Here is a 20,716-nt window from a genome sequence, read left to right as displayed (position 1 = left end):
AAGCATGTGACGGTGATTTCCTGTCCTGAGCAGTGAGGAGTGGTCAGCACATTGCTAGTGTTTCTTCGTGTCCACTAATTCTTAAGGCTGTTTGCTTCATGTTGTTTTATCCTTATGCATTGTCATTTATTATATGCTGATGTCTTGTTAGCATGGTGTTTACATTCCTTTTTTTCAAATGGCAGTTATAGATTTTTGTTTGACTAGAACACTGGTTTGTGATGAAGACACAAATTATCAGAGTCTGCGATTGAGTTGGGCCTCTAAAACCAGTTGTAACCAGAGAAAAGGTAAGACATTTGTGTCCAAGCACAGTGGTGCATGGGGTGATACAGTGGCACAATCAGGCGTCTTTGTAAACTCTGTGTTTTGCTTTTTCCCTTTACTCAGATACTTCCTCTGTTGTTTAAGCAATAGCATCTCCTACTGTCAGAGTCTCCACTTAACCACGCTTTTCCTCTCTTCAGTGCCGTAGGTCTTTGTACATGGTGGGTAAGCCCCCATTATCTCAACACTGTCATTTTTTCACAGTGAAACTTAAAAATTTTTGGTGAGTAATCATGGAAGCCAAGTGGATCACTTGTTAGTTTTTGATAAACTTCATGTGATTCATCTCCAATTTTGATCTTTCCAGAGTTATTTTTCTGAAATTGGTTCCACAGAGGGTTCAGAGTCTGCTGTCTTCCACACTTGTCACTGTGCAGAGACGAAGGTGTGCAGTCAGGTTGTGGGGTCTGGGCTGCTTTGGCCACAGTGGACGTGTTTTCATGGTACACCTGGGGCAAGTTAAGATCACCTGTGGTGGGAACTAGCTCAGGGGATAGCATACTTGGTGTGGACTGAGAAGTGGCTTGTTTTTTTATTAGAGAACCTTCTTGGGAGGGTTGGAAAGCCCTTCCAAGAATACCCATTGGGTAATAAAACCACTGAATCAAAAAAATAATAAAGGCAGCACTTACTGAATGTTTACCACATGCCAGACACTATTCTAAGAATTTTATGTGTTCATGTAACCCTCAGAACAACCCTGTGAGGTAAGTACATAGTGTATTTATTAATATTCACATCTCTTTTTTGTGAGACATGGTCTCACTCTGTTGCCCAGGCTGGAGTGCAGTGACGCCATCATAACTCACTGCAGCCTGGAACTCCTGGTCTCAAGGGATCCTCCTGCCTCAGCCTCCCAAAGTGCTGGGACTGCAGGCATGCGCCAGTTATTCCCATCTCTTAACGAAGCAACTAAGATGCAGAGAGATAGCAACTTGCTCAGGGTCATATGATGAAGTGGTGGTGCTGAGACTTGAACCCAGAAATGTGGCTTCAGTCTACATTCCTACCCACTTTGCTGTAGGACCTCTTCTGAAATGACTTCCTGGAGAGGGGTTATGAGAGCATGACTGAGTAGCCATTAAAATAGGGTCATAGACTGGGCATGGTGGCTCATGCCTTTAATCTCAGCACTTTGGGATTATAGGTGTTTTATCCTTTGTCTCCCTTTTTGTATGTTCACAACTTCTGTACTTAAAAGTTTATTACAAAATTTTTCCCCTACAGGAAGTTGCAAAAATATAAGTACATTGAATCCTGTGAATCCTTCTCCCAGCTTCCCCTGGTGGGGACATCTAAGTGCAGCACAGTATCAACACTAGGAAATTGACATTGTGCAACACTGTTCAGTCATATGCCTTGTTTAGTTTCACAGTTTTACACTTACTCTGTGTGTGTGTGTGGCGGGGGTGGGGGTGGGGGGCTCTCCGCAGTTTGATCCCATGTGTAGGTTTGTGCAACCACCACTGTGATTGGAACACAGAAGTGTCCCACTGTTGTGCAGGGGCTGCCCTCTCTAAACTGTGCCTGCCCTGCCACTCTCCCTGCCACCACCGAACCTGCTCCTGTCCCTGTAGCATCATTTCCGGTGTTGCTTAAATGGAGTCATGCAGTGTGTAGCCTTTTGAGATTAGCTTTTTTTTTTTTTTACTCATCATAATGTCTTTAGGAGTCATCCATGTTGCTCTTGTATCAGTAGTTCATTCCTTTGTTTTGTTTTTAACTGAGTAGCATTCCATTGTACATTCACCTGTTGACGGACATTTGACATTTTTCTAGTTCTTGGTTATTAAGAATAAAGCAGCTGTGAATATTCATGTACAGGTTTTTGTGTGGCCATAAGTTTTCATTTCTCAGGGATAAATGCCCAGGATTGCAATTGCCAGGTCACATGGTGAATATGCCTAGTTTTATTTTTTTTTATTATTTTTTTTTATTTCGGCATATTATGGGGGTACAGATTTTAAGGTTTCAATAAATGCCCTTTCCCCTCCTCCCCCCACAATATACCTAGTTTTATAAGGAGCTGTCCAAACTGTTTGCGTGGTGGCTGCACCATTTTACATTCCCACCAGCAGTGTATGAGAGCCATTTTTCCCACATCCTTGGCAGCATTTATTATGACTACTGTTTTTTATTTTAGCCATTCTAACAGATGTGATTTTAATTTGCATTTTGTTAGTGGCAGATGAGGTTAAATATCTTTTTCTGTGTTTATTTGCCATCTGTATCTTTTGATTGAAATGTCTGTTTATGTTAGTTCGGTTAATTGAGGAGTTTGTATTTTTACTGTTGAGTTTTGAGAGTTCCTGATATAACTGATACCAGTCCTTTGTTAGACTTCTGGTTGAAAATATTTTCTCCCAGTCTGTAGTTTGTTTTTTCATCCTCCTACCAGGAACTTTTGTAGAGGAAGAGCTTTAAATTTTGATGAGATCTAATTTTACTGTTTTTTTTCCTTTTATGGTTCATGCTTTTGGTGTCATGTACAAGAACTCTGTATGTAGCCCTAGGCCCAAAGATTGATTTTACTCTTGTGGTTTCTTTTCTTTTTCTCTTTCTCTTCTTCCTTTCCTTTCCTTTCCTTTCCTTTCCTTTCCTTTCCTTTCCTTTCCTTTCCCTTTCCCTTTCCCTTTCCCTTTCCCTTTCCCTTTCCCTTTCCCTTTCCCTTTCCCTTTCCCTTTCCCTTTCCCTTTCCCTTTCCCTTTCTCCTTCTTTTCTTTCTTCTTTTCCCCTTCCCCTCCTAATTTCCTCCCCTCTGCCTGTCCCTCCCCTCCCCTCTGACAGGGTCTTGCTCTGCTGTCCAGGCTGAGTGCAGTGGTGGGATCATAGCTCACTGCAGCCTCGGACTCTTGGGCTCGAGTGATCCTCCTGCCTCAGCCTCCCAAAGTGCTGAGATTACAAGTTTGAGCCACCATACCTAGCCTTGCTCTTGTGTTTTCTTCTGAAAGTTTCATGGTTTTACATTTATATGCATGATCCATTTTGAATTAGTTTCTATTTTGAATCAGTTTTTGTATAAGGTGTGAGGTTTAGGTTGCAGCTCGTTTCTTTGCCTGTGGATACCTTATGGCTCCAGCACCACTGAATCCTCCTTTTGTTGCCTTCTGCTTTGTGTTCTCTTAGGAGATGGTCAGTCATGTGCATCCATAAAAGAAGACCCAGGAGAGACTCAGGAAAACAAAGTTTGTCCTACAGGTAGAGACAGGAGGCACAAACCACCATGCAGGGCTGCATGGGGAAGATGCCATTGTGGGCAGGAGGCAGAAGGCAAGGGAGGGCTTAGGCCACAGCCTTTATTGGTTTCCAAGGCAGGGCAAGGTGAATAGTTCAGGATTGTCTAGTTTGAATAACTTTGGTGGACTGTGGACTATCGGGATGATCCCTAGTGCCTGGCACCTGGCCCTGAGATGGTCCAGGCGGAGGAAGGTTGCCACCCGGTGCACAGTCCAGATGGAGGAGTTGTGGCTCTACATCAGTTATTAATAGTTTTCGTCTCACGGTCATGCTCCTGGCTGGGCCCTTTACTCTAAGAATTGGCTAGCCCTGGGAGGGGCAGTCTCACCCCGCCAGAAAGGGTTTTAAAGATAACAAAGCATCATACTATACAGAAAAAATTTTAAAAATTACAATATAAATTGCATTTGTGCTTTTGTGAGAATGAATTGAGTGTACTTGTGTGGGTCTACTTCTGGGTTCTTGATTTTGTTCTGTTGATATGTGCCTTTCCCTCCGCCAGCGCCACACCCTGCTGATTACTGTGTGAAACAGTCGTAGCATCAAATAAAGCGATTCCTCCTACTTTATTCTTCATTTTCAAAGAAAATATTTTAACTATTCTAAGTCCTTTGCTTATTCTAGATCCTAGAATAAGCTTGTCTGTCTCTCAAAATTTCTTATAGTTTTGATAGGACTTATAGATCAATTTGTGGAAAATCGACATATTTCCTGTATTGGGTCTTCCAGTCCCTGGACACGGCATGTGTTTCTGTTTCTTCAGTCCATCTTTGGTTTCTTTCATCAACATTGTGTAATTTTCAGTGTTCAGATCCTGTACATACTGTGTTATTATAGATTTACACCTAAGTATTTCATTTGATTTGGAGTGATTGTAAATAACATTGTATTTTAAGTTTTAGTTTCCATGCATTCATTACTATTAGGTCATTAAATATGAAACATCCTATTGGAATCAAACGTGTAGTTTATCTCAAACAAGAAGCAGTACAGTTAAAGTATGTGCCTAAACTCTTGACACAGTTTTGCCATCTTAATGGTAGATTGCTTATGCCAGCAGTGAGGAAGCCTGGAGAGTGAGTGGTGATGAAATTGTAAAGGGTGTTTTCCACAGCTTGTTGAGAATTGGATATTTTTCCTTGCAAGAAGTGGTCCAAAGCCTGGAAGAAGTAGTAATCAGTGGTGCAAGGTCTGGTGAATATGGTGGATGACAGAGAGTTTCCAAGTCTAGCCTCTGTAGTTTGAGCAGCATTGTTTGTGTGACATGTGGTTTTGTACGAGGATTGTCCTATCTCTGTGGACCAATCATGGCTCCTTAATTGCAAGCATCCTCATTATTTTGTCCAGTTGGTTGAGTAGACATCAGCTGTAATCAAATGACCAGGGTTCAGAAAACTGTAGTGGATAATACCAGCGCTGGACCACCTAATAGATACCAGTAGTTTTTTTTTTTTTTTAATGAATATTCAGTTTTGGACTGTGTTTTGGCACTTCATCATTATCCAACCACTATGCCAAATGCTTGCAATTGTGAAAAAGAATCCATTTTTCATCACATGTAACAATACAGTGTAGAAATGGTTTGCCTTTATGTTGTGACAGCAAAGAAAGGCAAGCTTCTAGATGATTTCTCTTCTTTTTTTTTTTTTTTTTTTTTTTTTTTTTTTTTTTGAGACAGAGTCTCGCTTTGTTGCCCAGGCTAGAGTGAGTGCCGTGGCGTCAGCCTAGCTCACAGCAACCTCAAACTCCTGGGCTCCAGCGATCCTTCTGCCTCAGCCTCCCGAGTAGCTGGGACTACAGGCATGTGCCACCATGCCCGGCTAATTTTTTATATATATATCAGTTGGCCAATTAATTTCTTTCTATTTATAGTAGAGACGGGGTCTCGCTCAGGCTGGTTTTGAACTCCTGACCTTGAGCAATCCGCCCGCCTCGGCCTCCCAGAGAGCTAGGATTACAGGCGTGAGCCACCGCGCCCGGCCATGATTTCTCTTCTGATGCTGGTTTAATTCATGTGGAACCCATCTATCCAGCTTCTTTACCTTGCATATTTGTTTCAGACAGTCCAGTATTGTTGAAATAGTGATGTAAAACCTTGCTGCTAATTCACATGTAGGTTGAGATGGATTCACTTCCACTACAGCTTTCAACTCATCATTATCCACCTTGGTCTCAGGTCACACACATGGCTTATTTTTGAGATTAAAATCACCAGAATGAAACTTCTCAAACCATCGACATACTGTGTGTTCATCAGCCACACCCTTCCCATACATTTCGTTGCTATTTTGAGCTGTCCACACTGCATTGGTTCCATGATGGATCTCATATTAGAAAATAACACTAATTTTTGACTTATCCATGGTTTCACAAAAATTACTCTAAAAATTTTTTGAAAGGTAATCACAAGTCAAAACATGAATTTGAAAGAATGAGGATATATCTTCACAATTAAAAAACAAAAAACATTTTAATGATGTTGAGCCTGCTGACCCACGAGCATGGTATGGATCTCCATCTGTTTACATCCTCTGCTATTTCCTTCCTCAGTGTTTCATAGTTCTCCCTGTAGAGGTCTTTTACCTCCTTGGTCAAGTATATTCCTAAGTACTTTAATTTCTTTGTTGCTATGGTGAAGGGAATTGAGTCTTTGATTTGGTTCTCAATTTGATTGTTGTTGGCGTATATGAATGCCTCTGATTTCTGTGTGTTGATTTTGTATCCTGAGACTTTACTAAATTCATTTATCAGTTCCAGGAGTTTCTTGGTTGAATCCTTGGGGTTTTCTAGATACAATATCATATCATCAGCAAACAGTGAAAGTTTGATCTCTTCTGCCCCTATTTGGATACCTTTAATTCCACTTTCCTGTCTGATTGCTGTAGCCGGGACTTCCAGCTGAAGCAGGACCCACACCTTTCGCCTCTCACAAAAATCAACTCACGCTGGATAACAGACTTAAACCTAAGGTATGAAACTATTAGAACTCTAGAGGAAAATGTTGGAAACACTCTCCTAGACATTGGCCTAGGCAAAGAGTTTATGAAGAAGTCCCCAAAGGCAATCACAGCAGCAACAAAAATAAATAAATGGGACATGATCAAACTAAAAGCTTCTGCACAGCCAAAGAAATAGTTGTGAAAGTAAACAGACAACCTACAGAATGGGAGAAAATTTTTGCATCCTACGCATCTGATAAGGGGCTGATAACTAGAATCTACTTAGAACTCATGAAAATCAGCAAGAAAAAAATCAAATAACCCTATTGAAAAGTGGGCAAAAGACTTGAACAGAAACTTTTCTAAAGAAGACAGAAGAATGGCCAACAAACATATGAAAAAATGCTCAACATCTCTAATCATCAGAGAAATGCAAATCAAAACCACAATGAGATATCACTTAACTCCAGTGAGATGGCCTTTATAAAAAAGTCTCCAAACAATAAATGCTGGCGTGGATGCGGAGAGAGAGGAACACTGCTACACTGCTGGTGGGACTGCAAACTAGTTCAACCTCTGTGGAAATCAATATGGAGATACCTTAAAGCGATACAAGTGAATCTACTGTTTGATCCAGCAATCCCATTACTGGGCATCTACCCAAAAGACCCAATGACACTCTACAAAAAAGACACCTGCACCCGAATATTTATAGCAGCACAATTCATAATTGCAAGGCTGTGGAAACAGCCCAAATGCCCATCAATCCAACAATGGATTAATAAAATGTGGTATATGTATACCATGGAGTACTATTCAGCTCTAAGAAACAACGATGATATAGCACATCTTATATTTTCCTGGTTAGAGCTGGAACCTATACTACTAAGTGAAGTATCCCAAGAATGGAAAAACAAACACCACATATACTCACCAGCAAACTGGTATTAACTGAGCAGCACCTAAATGGACACATAGGAACTACAGTAATTGGGTATCGAGGAGGTGGGAGTGGGGAGTGGGGCAGGTATATACATACATAATGAGTGAGGTGTGCACCGTCAGGAAGATGGTCACGCTGGAAGCTCAGACTTGTGGGGGGAGGAAGGGAGGGGCACTTTTTTGAAACCTTAAAATTTGTACCCCCATAATATGCCGAAATTAAAAAAAACCCAAAAAACAAAAAACAAGCGTCAAAAGTGAAATGTCAGAGATATAACTGTCAAACTTAGTACTTAAAGAAATCAGACATTCCATACTTAACAACCTAATAGTATCTAGAAACGTGATTGCTTTTTGTGTTAATTTTGTATCCTGCATGGTATCCAACTGAATTCACCAATGAATGTATCCAGCTGAATTCACCAATTAGTTGTGGGAGGATTGTTTCGGTTTGTTTTTGTGATTTCTTTGGGATTTTCTTAGACCATCCTGTCATTTGCAAATAAGGTGTGTGGAGGTGGTTGTGGAGGAGGAGGAGGTCCAGGCCCCCACAGTCTCCTGGCAGTGAGGGGGGGCTACCAGGAGAAGGCAGGTGGGGGGCAGGGCCAGAAGTCTAGACTCCCCCTCAATCTTTCCTGACCCTGGAGGCAGGGGAGGAAAGCTCCTTGGATGCCTCCTTTTCTTTTAAATCTGAGAATTTATTAATATTAAGGATATCTCCTGCCCTCCCTCCACTCTCTCTCCTTAGTTGACTTCGTTTTGTGTTAGGATGGAAGAGTTGCTACTCCACACGTGACAGACTCACGGTTTGCATCCTCACTCTCAGTGGTTTAACGGGAAGCACCTGCAGCTGGAGAGAGCTTTGCAGCAGTGCTGGGACAGCAGGTGTGGAAGTAGGCAAGCCCCAGCTGCCTGACGGCCTCCTGCATCTCCTAGCGGGGCCTGTCGCCACCCTTGTGACCTTCTAGTATGGACTGTGCGTTTGCAGGAAATGCGTGTTATTTGAAATGTTTGGTTTCTGCAGCATGTGGGCCAAGGTGGTTTTCTTCAGAAGTATGAGTTGGATTCAATAATAGGAGTCACTGAGAAGTCTGTACTTCGTCTTCTCTAGCTTTATTCTAACTTTTTGCCATAGCTATTCTTATTTAGAATAACTTGTTTAGAATAAGAATAACTTAAGAATTCACCAGCTTATTCTAAAGTTTTACCTGACCAGGTCTGATAGAAGATAATTAAGGTTTTTCTTAATTAATATTTAATGGCTGTTCTTACACACATCTTCATGCTGATGTTAAAGTAATTAATGCCCAGTGGTGTTTGCACGTCTCTCCCTGAAGGCCGTGCCGGACGAGTGTCTAGAGGATACTGTTACAGACTGATCCACAAGGATTTCTGGGACAACTCCATCCCTGATCATGTTGTTCCAGAGATGCTGGTAATTCACTTCGATCATTGTTGAAGTTGATTTTTTATATAAAGTTTTATTGAACAGTGTAAGTAACATAATTCTGAGTGTTGTACAGTTTTGATTCCAGGAAGTCATTGTTAGACCATACTATCCAGTCACAGCACCAGCTTCTTACCAGTGAGCGAGCCTCAGGCTGCTGACTGGGGCCTTCACTCGAGTTTTACTTTCTTGACTGACGACAGGAATGCTTCCTGGTGTCCGGTTCTGTAATAGGATTGTCCTTAAATGTTGTTGTTTTCTGTTTCCTTTTATACTTAATTATGGGATCTACTTTTTTTTATACTTTGTTGCCCTTTTTTGCTTCCTTTTTTCTTCTCTTTCTCTCCCATCATTGTCTCTTTTTCCTTTTTCTCCTCCTCTTTTTTCTCTCTCCTGTCTCCTCTTTTTCTTTTTTTTCTTTTTTTTTTTTTTTTTTTTTTTGAGACAGAGTCTCGCTTTGTTGCCCAGGCTAGAGTGAGTGCCCTGGCGTCAGCCTAGCTCACAGCAACCTCAAACTCCTGGGCTCGAGTGATCCTTCTGCCTCAGCCTCCCGGGTAGCTGGGACTACAGGCATGCGCCACCATGCCCGGCTAATTTTTTATATATATATCAGTTGGCCAATTAATTTCTTTCTATTTATAGTAGAGACGGGGTCTCGCTCTTGCTCAGGCTGGTTTCAAACTCCTGACCTTGAGCAATCCTCCCGCCTCGGCCTCCCAAGAGCTAGGATTACAGGCGTGAGCCACAGCACCCGGCCTCCTCTTTTTCTTGATCCTATTTTTCTTCTCTTTTTCTCTCCTCTTTCTCTCTCACACTAGTCATGTGAATAGACTAATTGATTTAGTTATTTTATTATTTCTAAGTTTGTTTTGTTCTTTCCAGCGCTGTCCATTGGGAAGCACAATCTTGAAAGTGAAATTACTAGACATGGGTGAACCAAGAGCTTTGCTGGCAACTGCCCTTTCTCCTCCTCGTCTGAGTGACATCGAGCGCACGATACTTCTGCTGAAGGAGGTAGGACTGCCAAACTGTGTTAGTGCTGGAAAAACATGAGTTTCATAATGTGCTTGTCTGTAAGGTATTTCAACTGTTGTAAATGATCCGCATATGCTTGAAAAAGTGTGTGCTAAGTGGTGGTTGACTGTAGGTTCTGTGCGTGCCGTGCTGTTAGAGCCGGTTTGTCAGCCATCTTGGTGGAACTCACCACCTCTGCTCTTTCCTCTCCTCCCCTCCCACCCACCTCTGGAGCTGGGAGAGCCTGCTCTTCCTACCACACCTGACTCTCACTCTGCTCTTGAGACTGCAGCCATGGCCCTGGCACTGGATGTATCTCGGTCTACATACAAATAGTGTTTTCTGTGGACAGAAGCTGTGGACATTCCGCTTCTGACCCTTGGAGTTGAGGACGCCTCTGGCGTTATCATATATTATCTCATATTCCTCTGGGAATATATGATACCTACTTGGGTTTCTATGAAATATACTGTGTCAAATTAAGGAATTTTTTTTTCCATACATAGTGTAGTAAGTTTTTGTTATGAGTGGCCACCATGATATGGTTGTTGGGATTCTTCATTTAATACTGTGCATGCCATATTTGTTAAATTGTGAGTTAAGTAGATTTTTGTGGAAGTATCTTTTTTCAAAAATAGTGAAATGTGTTTTAAGTTTCAAGAGCAAATTAAAAACAATTATTTTGGTAGCATCACCCTTTCATAAGTTGATTTTAGATGTCTTTTAGAACCTTATTTACCAAAATTTGGTCTTTATTTCTTGTTTTGGACTCTTTGCCTTAAGGAAAAAGTATGACTGAGTCACTGCTTGCTTATGGCACTCATGTATTTTATAAAGGTTGGTGCACTTGCGGTCAGCGGGCAGAGAGAAGAGGAGAACCCCCATGACGGTGAATTGACCTTCTTAGGAAGAGTTTTGGCCCAGCTTCCTGTTAACCAGCACCTTGGTAAACTCATAGTCCTTGGACATGTATTTGGATGTCTAGATGAATGTCTTATTATAGGTAAGTGTGAGAGTGAATAAATGCTAATGAAAGTTTATATAATGCCACTCTAATAATCTTACATTCTCTATGTTTTTTCTGTTGTTAGCGGCAGCTCTTTCTTTGAAGAATTTTTTTGCAATGCCTTTCCGGCAGCATCTTGATGGATATAGGTATTTAACATTCATATTTGAAGTGCTGCTTTGTTTCAGTGGCATTGGATGACACTTTTTGTTATCTGTTTTAGGAGCAAAGTGAATTTCTCTGGCAATAGTAAGAGTGACTGTATCGCACTGGTTGAGGCATTTAAAGTAAGTTTTCTGTCGTGTCACTTACGAAAGCAGCTACCACAGGTTGTTAGTGTAACATTTTCATACCATAACCTGTGAGGTAGAAAGAGAATGTGCTTTCTCTCATGAAAGTGTTGTTAGGGTTGTTGGTGTCCAACATTAAATAAACAAACTGCTGGAGGAAGTGGGTTGTGGTGGGAGTCCAGTTTTATGAAGTTGATTGAAAGAATTAAATTTTAAGTTTTCTGTGGTCACAATGTGTTGGAAGTGGACTTTGCTAATATGTTATTTTGAGACTCTGGATCCTGTATTCCAGACATGGCAGGCTTGCAGACAGAGAGGAGAGCTGCGGCATCCAAAGGTTGGTCGCCGATTCCCGGTTCCTTTGTAGATGACTGTGCGTGACAGAGGACTGTCTCGGCTTGATTTCTGCATGTGAACGTGACCACCCAGCGCCAGAGGCTGTCCATAGGGTGGCAGGTGGTGATCTCAGTGGCCTGGTCCTTTGGTGTCTGTCACCCCTGGGCAGGGAGGGGGCAGCTCCAGGCTTGGGGGGCAAGCGGTGCTGCTTGCTTCACATCTTTGTGTGGTGTTGGTAGCTTCTCTGGCTATGTGTATTCCATACCTGGGGGCTGCAGTCCCCAACCCCTGGCCGCAAAGCTCTGCTGTGCCACTCTGCCCCCACCCTACCAAGGTCTGTGGAAAAATTGTCTTCCATGAAACCAGTCCCTGCTGCCAAAAAGGCTGGGGATGGCTGCCTGTGGGTATTGGGCGGGGTATGTTGGTTCAAAATTAAGAGCCTTGTAAACTTTGCTTTTACTGTTTTCAGCTTAGTTTTACATAATGGGCTTCAAAGAAACTTGCCCTGTTAGCCTCTGTTTTATTCTCTTTTGGGTCAGCTTCTGTTCTACTAAATGACTAGATTGAAATGACTGTAGGTCTGTGTGTTTAGATTTGCCGTGCCTAGATACGTCTCTACCAGTAAGTGTACGAGTTAGTTACCCTTTAAAGCTGCCTAGTAAAGACTCAGCTGTATTATTTTTCTTGTTGGTATGCAGTCTGTTCCCAAGATAATCAAGGTGTGTGTAATTTTTGAGACAGTAAAACTCATAAGAAGAGTTCCTGTGTAACATTTATGGTTGAGGTCTTCCATTTATGCTGTCAGTGCAGAATTGGATACACCTGGACAAAGACTACTGTGGTCAACTTGAATACACTGTTGAACATCTCAGTGCTTTAAATTCATCATTAAAGTTTTAGATGAAACATGTATTACAGTAGCCAAATTAAACTCCAATTTGCTACCTTAATGTTGAATATTACGCTTTTCTGTATTTAAAGGATGAGCTTGACTGGGGACGGTTAAATTACATTCAAATCAAGAGAATTAGAGAGGTAAGTTGAATATTTTGACTGAATGCAAATGAAGTTGAATTATCAAATGTTTATTAAGTACCAATAATACAGGGCAGTAAGAGCCTTGTAAAGAGTACATAAATGTAAGAGTACATTTCCTGATTGCTTCCAGTGTTTTAGTAGGAGTGCCTGTGGTGTTTTCATCTTTAAATATGGTAATTACTTGAGTTTCTAATAGATACTCTTTTTCGAGTTAAGGAATTTTTCCCCCCATGTATGGTTTGATGAGGAATGGATGTGTAATCTCATTACATGTCTTTTCATTATATATCAAGAAAAATATAGGTTCTTTTTATTTTTAACCTATTAATACAGTCATTCATCACTTACTGATGAGGATACATTCTGAGGAGCGAGTCATTAGGTGATTTTGTTGTTGTGCAAACACCACAGAGTGTCCTGAATGCAAACCTAGGCAGTGCAGCCTGCTACACACCTGGGCTGTGTGCGGCTGCTCCCGTGCTGTGCACCTGTACGGCGTGTTGCTGCGCTGACTGCTGTCGACAACCATAACTCAAGGATCAGTATTTGTGTATCTGAACTGGAGAAGGTACAACAGAAATATGATATAAAAGATAAAAAATGGTACACCCATGTAGGGCCCTTATGATGACTGGAGCTTGCAGGACTGGAGTTTGCTCTGGGTGTCAGTGAGTGGTGGTAAGTGAGTATGAAGGCCTGGGACATTACTGTATACCACTGTAGACTTTATAAACACTGTACACTTAGCCTACACTGAATGGATAAAAATTTTTTCTTCAATAACAAATTAACCTTAGCTTACTGTAACTTTTATGTTACAAACTTTTAAATTGTTTTTAACTTGTTGACTATTTTATAATAACACTTAGCTTAAAACACAAATGCATTGTATAGTTATATAAAAATATTTTCTTTCTTTATATCCTTATTCCATAAGTTTTTCTCTATTTAAAAATTTTTAAATTTATTTTTTAATTTTGAAACTTTTTTGTTAAAAAACTAAGACACAAACACATATACTAGCCTAGGGTCAAGGTCATCAAAATCCCTATCTTCTGCCTCTGTGTCTTGTCCTGCTGGGAGGTCTTCAGGGGCAGTTACAGGGATGCCCCCCAAGGACCTGCCTGAGGCTGTTTCACAGTTACCTTTTTTTTGAGTCAGGATCTCACTTTGTCACCTGGGCTAGAGTGCAGTGGTGCCATCACAGCTTACTACAACCTCAAATGCCTGGGCTCATGCAATCCTCCTGCCTCAACCTCCCAAATAGCTAAGAATACAGGTGAGCACCACCATGCCCAACTAATTTTTGTATTTTTTGTACAGACAGGATCTCACTATGTTGCTCAGGCTGGTGTCAAACTCCTGGCCTCAAGTGATACTCCCGCCTTGGCTTCCCAAAGTACTGGGATTATAGACATGTGCCACTGCTCCCAGCTGCATTTTTTTTTTCAATAAATAGAAGGAATAGAGTCTAAAATAATGATATAAGTATAGTATAGTAAACATATAAACCAGTAACACAGTTGTTTATTATCATCAAGTATAGTCATGCCCTAGTATACTTGGGGGATTGGTGCCAAGACCCCTAAATATAACAAAATGCATGCATGCTCAAGGCCCACATTGGCCCTGTGGAACCCATGTATACAAAAATTAGACCTTCCATATACTTGGGTTTCACATCCCATGAATGCTGTATTTTTTATCTGAGTTTGCTTAGAAAAATTCCATGTGTAAGTGGACCTGTGAAGTTCAAAGGATCAACTGTATTATGTACTGTGCATATTGTTTGTTGGAATTTTTTTTTTTTTTTGAGACAGAGTCTCGCTTTGTTGCCCAGGCTAGAGTGAGTGCCGTGGCGTCAGCCTAGCTCACAGCAACCTCAAACTCCTGGCTCAAGCAATCCTCCTGCCTCAGCCTCCCAAGTAGCTGGGACTACAGGCATTCGCCACCATGCCCGGCTAATTTTTTGTATATATTAGTTGGCCAATTAATTTCTTTCTATTTATAGTAGAGACGGGGTCTCGCTCTTGCTCAGGCTGGTTTCGAACTCCTGACCTTGAGCAATCCGCCCTCCTGGGCCTCCCAGAGAGCTAGGATTACAGGCGTGAGCCACCGCGCCCGGCCTGCGTGTTGGAATTTTATATGACTGGCAGCACAGCAGGTTTATTTACACTGGCATCATCACAAACATGTGAGTAACATGTTGTGTGGTGACTGCTAACAACCTTGGCAATGGGATTTTTCAGCTTCTTGTAATCTTACAGGACCACCAGTCTTATGTGGTCTATCATTGACTGAGCTGTGTGGTGCATGACTGTATGAATAACTGCAGTGTGGGTTTCCTACTTTTGATTCAAGCTGTGTCTTAGAGTAAACTGCTTGATTATAATATTTTCTCTCAAAACATTGCTGGATTCTAATTACCGATATTTTCTCTAGAATTTTTGCCTCTGTATTCATAGGTGAGATTGGCCTGCAGTTTGTGTGTGTGTATGTGTGTGTGTGTGTGTGTGTGTGTGTGCGTGCACTCTCATGCATGTACAGCACGATCAGATTTCAGTGTCAGCTTTATGCCACCCTTGGGTGAGCCTCTTTCTATGCCCAGGAATATTTTTAATTAGCATTTTAATAACTGGAAATATGTTTCCTTTTTTTTTTTTTTTTTTTTTTGAGACAGAGTCTCACTTTGTTACCCAGGCTAGAGTGAGTGCCGTGGCGTCGTCAGCCTAGCTCACAGCAACCTCAAACTCCTGGGCTCAAGCGATTCTGCTGCCTCAGCCTCCCGAGTAGCTGGGACTACAGGCATGCACCACCATGCCCGGCTAATTTTTTCTATATATATTAGTTGGCTGATTAATTTGTTTCTGTTTATAGTAGAGACGGGGTCTCGCTCTTGCTCAGGCTGGTTTCGAACTCCTGACCTCGAGCAATCCGCCCGCCTCGGCCTCCCAGAGAGCTAGGATTACAGGCGTGAGCCACCACGCCCGGCCTGGAAATATGTTTCTTACATGTTTTGTAGTACCCATTCATAAAGTATTTGGGACCAGTGACTTTTTTTTTTTTTTTTTTGAGACAGAGTCTCACTTTGTTGCCCAGGCTAGAGTGAGTGCCATGGCGTCAGCCTAGCTCACAGCAACCTCAAACTCCTGGGCTCAAGCAATCCCCCTGCCTCAGCCTCCCAAGTAACTAGGACTACAGGCATGCACCACAATGCCTGGCTAATTTTTTCCTCTATATATTAGTTGGCCAATTAATTTCTTTCTATTTATAGTAGAGACGGGGTCTCGCTCTTGCTCAGGCTGGTTTCGAACTCCTGACCTTGAGGCCTGCCTCGGCCTCCCAGAGTGCTAGGATTACGTGAGCCACCGTGCCCGGCTAGACCAGTGACTTTTGAGGGGTAGATTTTTTAAAAACAATTTTTTCAATTTCCCTCATAGCATTGATCCATTTTGGTTTGTAACTCTTCTTGCTTCATTCTTGTTGGGTTACATTTCTCATTCAAGTATCCATTTTATCTAGATCTTTAAGTTTATTGATGTATAGTTCTAAGTATTTCTTATTTAATTCAGATCTATGTCAAGTTACCACTTGACATAACAAGTCAAGTGTTATGTCAACCACATAACAAGTCAAGTGGTAACAAGTAACATCTTTCTCCTTCTGAATATCAGGTATTTGTGTACTCTCATTGTTTCTTGATTATATTTTTGTGTTCAGGGGTCCCCAAGGCCACCTTCAGGTTCAGTGATTTTCTAGAAGGACTTACAGAACTCAGAAAAGCTGTTATACTAAGCAAAGGTGAAAGGCCCTTAGGGAGAAGCCGGGAGAGACCAGGTGCAGGTTCTAAGTGTCCTCTCCTGTTGGAGTCTTAAGGACAGCAATTAATTCTCCCAGCAATGTGTGACAACAAGTGTAAAGTATTGCCAACCAGGGAAGCTCACCTGTGGCTTGGTGTCCAGGGTTTTTATTGAGGATCCTGTAGGCCAGGAATGCCTGTGTGGCTGACCTTAGTTATTCAGTCTTGAGCCCCTCCAGGGGTTAAACTGATATCTCATAAATCACATTCTAGCATAAACTATCTGGTGAGACACAAGATAGGCACAGGTAGGCAAAGATACTCTTACTGGGCAGGGTAATTTCCAAGGGCTTAGCTGTTACCTTTCAAGAGCTAGGCCAGGGCCAAACCTGTCTTTGGAATGTGCTAGAACTGGACATCCTGGACCTGCTGAATTAATACTTCACTGTGCAGTTTGCAAGATGTTCAGTCTGTTTTACTATAGTTTCAGACAATGTACTTTTTTTTTTTTTTTTTTTTTTTTTTTTTGAGACAGAGTCTCACTTTGTTGCCCAGGCTAGAGTGAGTGCCGTGGCGTCAGCCTAGCTCACAGCAACCTCAAACTCCTGGGCTCGAGTGATCCTCCTGCCTCAGCCTCCCGGGTAGCTGGGACTACAGGCATGCGCCACCATGCCCGGCTAATTTTTTTTTTATATATATATATCAGTTGGCCAATTAATTTCTTTCTATTTATAGTAGAGACGGGGTCTCGCTCAGGCTGGTTTTGAACTCCTGACCTCGAGCAATCCGCCCGCCTCGGCCTCCCAAGAGCTAGGATTACAGGCGTGAGCCACAGCGCCCGGCCCAGACAATGTACTTTTGATTTTGTCAGTTTTACTGTGTAGATTTTTGGGGATAGGAGGGATAGAGGGTTATAATTGATTGCTTTTTCTTTTAATTTAGTTTTCTTTTGTCTCTTGGTTTACTTTTTCAGTCTTCCTGAAATGAATATTTAATGCATTAAGATTTTTAGTCTTTCTAATTAAAAGCATTTAAAGCTATGAATTTCATTGTGAGCAGTTTTGTCCACATCCCATTGATTTTCGACAAGTATGGATCTTGTTCCTGTCTGTAATTCTTTTAGTGATGGTTTCCTCTTTCATTCAAGGGTTTTTAAAAAGAGTTTTGATAGTTTCTAGGTAGAAAGAAATGTTTTTAAATCTTTTTATTTTTAATTTCTGATTTTTTTTTTGCATTTTAGAGAAAGTGGCATAACTTTAGCTTGATTTTTTTTTTTTTTGAGACAGAGTCTCACTTTGTTGTCCAGGCTAGAGTGAGTGCCGTGGCGTCAGCCTAGCTCACAGCAACCTCAAACTCCTAGGCTCAAGCGATCCTACTGCCTCAGCCTCCCGAGTAGCTGGGACTACAGGCATGTGCCACCATGCCTGGCTAATTTTTTATAGATATATCAGTTGGCCAATGAATTTCTTTCTATTTATAGTAGAGACGGGGTCTTGCTCAGGCTGGTTTTGAACTCATGACCTCGAGCAATCCGCCCGCCTCGGCCTCCCAGAGAGCTAGGATTATAGGCGTGAGCCACCACGCCTGGCTAGTAGCTTGATTTTTAATTAGGACAGTTACTTGTGGTCCCAGTCTCATGGGAGATTCCGTGATGTAGGCGTACATAGGCAAGCATCTGAGTGTGCTCCCTGCCTTCCCAGTCTCCAGGCCTTCTCCCTTCCTTGGAGATGATGGCTGTTAAGTTCTGTCCTTTCAGTTCTTTCTAGTGGTTTTCTCCCAACTTATGTTCATACTTGTGATTACACATTTTTCACTTTTTGCAATATATTGAGATAATTTTGTGGTAACTTAATTGATGATCAGCTCAGAGGTATTTGCAGGTATGTATTTTGATGTGTGTACATTTAAAGTTAGGCAGTTTGTATGAAACAGTCTTTATCACAACTGGATGTTGATTCTTTTCCATTTGGAAGGACTATTTTGTTGCCATTGGTCACTTACCCAGTTTTCAATCACAGAAGCATTGCCTGTTCCCGGCAGAGAGCTGGGAAGCGGTTATCCGCTGTCCTGCCCCCCAGAGGACTGCAGCTACGCCTTGGCACTGCGTCCAGCGGGAGGTGTGTTTGTAAATTGGCATCATGAAACATACATGACTTTGTGTTTGGTATTTTCTGTTAGTATTATATTGATTCTTTTCCATTCCTTATTAATTTTTAATAAGATGGCTCTAATAGCAGTATTTCATCCCATAAATGTGTTAATGCTTTCCCCATTGTGCACTTACTTGCTAGAGTTTTCACTATTCTGATAACACATGTGCTTTGAGATATCAGATTTTGACATGTTTTCTCAGGTGGCTGAATTGTATGAAGAACTGAAGAATAGAGTCTCACAGTTCAACATGTATGTGGATTCGCGGCGACCTGTCATGGACCAAGAGTACATATATAAGCAGCGATTCATCCTGCAGGTGTGCTGGAGTCGCCTGGCTTTTCTTTACTGATTCTTTCTGCTTCCCATGTCTCATGGTTGAGGAAGTGCTTTCTCCTGCATTCTGATTTTAGATCCACAGTGTTACGCTGTATTTGGGAACCAAGAAAAATTCTTGCCTTTGTTCTCTGTGTCATTAAGTTGATGATCTACCTAAAGAGTGTTTGTTTTATTTATTAACCACTTAGAGAGTGTTTATTATTTATTTATTTGATGGATTCAGACCCATTTCTGATTTCCAGGGGAGTGTTTGTATAGAGCACTAGCTGTTATCATTGCTCAGATTCTGTTTTAGCTTTTAAGAAAGTGAAAATGCTCTTAATATTGTTCAGTTTATGTAGCTATCTCTTTACGCTGAATATATTATTTTAACTTTGGAGGCCGTGGATTCTGATCATTAGCAGTTAGATGGAAGCTTAGGAGTTTTGAGGAAGGAAATGTGTCCTGGCAGGTGGAGGATGCTTCTGCTATAGGATTTGGAGGAGGGCTGGCTGACACGTGCAGAACTGCATGTGAATGTGGGTGCTTGTAAACTGGCTGTGCTTGGAACACGAGAGTTTTTCTGGATGTACAATACAATTGCCTAAGGCTGCGAGAGGGTCTTCTATGGGTGTATGTTTCAAACAGGATATGTTTTTATTGAAGAAGGGACTCTTTGCAGAGTGCTTTTCAGAGGTGAATGTTGGGTGCCAGCCTGCTTCCCTGGGTCTAAGTTACCCAGTTGGAGTTTTATTTGAACATCCGTTAGAGTACCAGACCTGCAGACGCGTGCCAGAGACAAGGTGGAGAGACTTGCCCAACCCGTGCGGCTTTGTATCATCATTGAACTTACTGCTGTTTCCTAAACCTCATTCTGAGAAGTACTCAAGCTATTTTGAAGAAAGACTGCGAATAAAGAGTTTCTGTTATGGCGAAATAACCAGAAATGTGACTTTCTGCTTAGTCAGTGAAAGGTCTAGATGCCTGTCCCTTGCATTTATAGATGTTATATCATGCTGGGATGAGGTTAGGATGTTGGTGAGAATAACTGATAAAATAATGCTGTTACTTCATGAAAATAAACTTCTTTTCCAGGTTGTGTTGGCAGGTGCTTTTTATCCAAATTACTTCACTTTTGGACAACCTGATGAGGAGATGGCCGTGCGGGAACTGGCTGGCAAAGACCCAAAGACAACTGTCGTGGTAGGTGCCAAGGGTGGGCAGCCCTCCTTGGGGTGGTAGCTGAGCCGTGGTCTCCACATGGAGCTTCAATTTAGTGTGGAAAGTGCAGAATATTCCGTTTCTCTGATTGTCTCTATTTCTGCGAAGGCAGGTGGCTCTTGCCCTGGAATGAAAGTTGGGCTTGTTTGGCCTTTTCAGATGCACCCGCTTGTCCCTCAGTCTTTTGCTTCCTTTTTACAGACCTGGCCTTAGAGGACAGCCTTGAGGATTTGTGTTCATGCCTAATGCTGATTTGATTGTGTGCCATTTTGAAGGATTTAAGGCACTTCTCCATAAGTTTAAAAACATTTTGTTGCTTGACAACTTCATTTTACACAAAATAAAATGTTATTGTCAGCAGCTTAGGTCTTAGTTTAAGCCAGTGATTTCCCCAACCTGGGTGCCCAGCAGAACCACCAAGGGAGTGTTTATTTAATTTACTGATTTATACATTCAGACTTGAGGGCCCCACAAGATCTGAGCTAGGAGGTATGGCCTGGAAATCAGCATGTAAATGCCTTGACTGAATCTCATGGCCAGCCTCAGGCACTGACCATTGGACCAGCATCTGCAGGCCGTGTGATTGGCAGCAGTGAGATTCACAGCTGGAGTAAAGCTTTCAGGAGCTGAACCGGGCTGTTCCCAAACTGT

The 20,716-nt window shown here is 41.8% G+C and overlaps 1 protein-coding gene across 1 annotated transcript in view; it reads left to right on the top strand.

Annotated features, from left to right (window-relative positions):
* TDRD9 (tudor domain containing 9) overlaps positions 1 to 20,716 on the top strand; it is a 110,772-nt gene that overhangs the window by 57,373 nt on the left and 32,683 nt on the right. The window contains exons 13-22 of the mRNA XM_012746467.3: positions 186 to 290; positions 8,783 to 8,880; positions 9,775 to 9,906; positions 10,744 to 10,909; positions 10,998 to 11,061; positions 11,136 to 11,199; positions 11,495 to 11,539; positions 12,520 to 12,573; positions 18,729 to 18,845; positions 19,940 to 20,047. Coding sequence (XP_012601921.1) covers positions 186 to 290; positions 8,783 to 8,880; positions 9,775 to 9,906; positions 10,744 to 10,909; positions 10,998 to 11,061; positions 11,136 to 11,199; positions 11,495 to 11,539; positions 12,520 to 12,573; positions 18,729 to 18,845; positions 19,940 to 20,047 — 953 coding nt within the window. The remainder of the gene's footprint in view (positions 1 to 185; positions 291 to 8,782; positions 8,881 to 9,774; positions 9,907 to 10,743; positions 10,910 to 10,997; positions 11,062 to 11,135; positions 11,200 to 11,494; positions 11,540 to 12,519; positions 12,574 to 18,728; positions 18,846 to 19,939; positions 20,048 to 20,716) is intronic.

Source organism: Microcebus murinus, chromosome 6 (genome assembly GCF_040939455.1).
Source record: "Microcebus murinus isolate Inina chromosome 6, M.murinus_Inina_mat1.0, whole genome shotgun sequence".
Classification (NCBI taxonomy): Eukaryota; Metazoa; Chordata; class Mammalia; order Primates; family Cheirogaleidae; genus Microcebus; species Microcebus murinus.
This window is presented reverse-complemented; position numbering and strand designations above follow the sequence as displayed.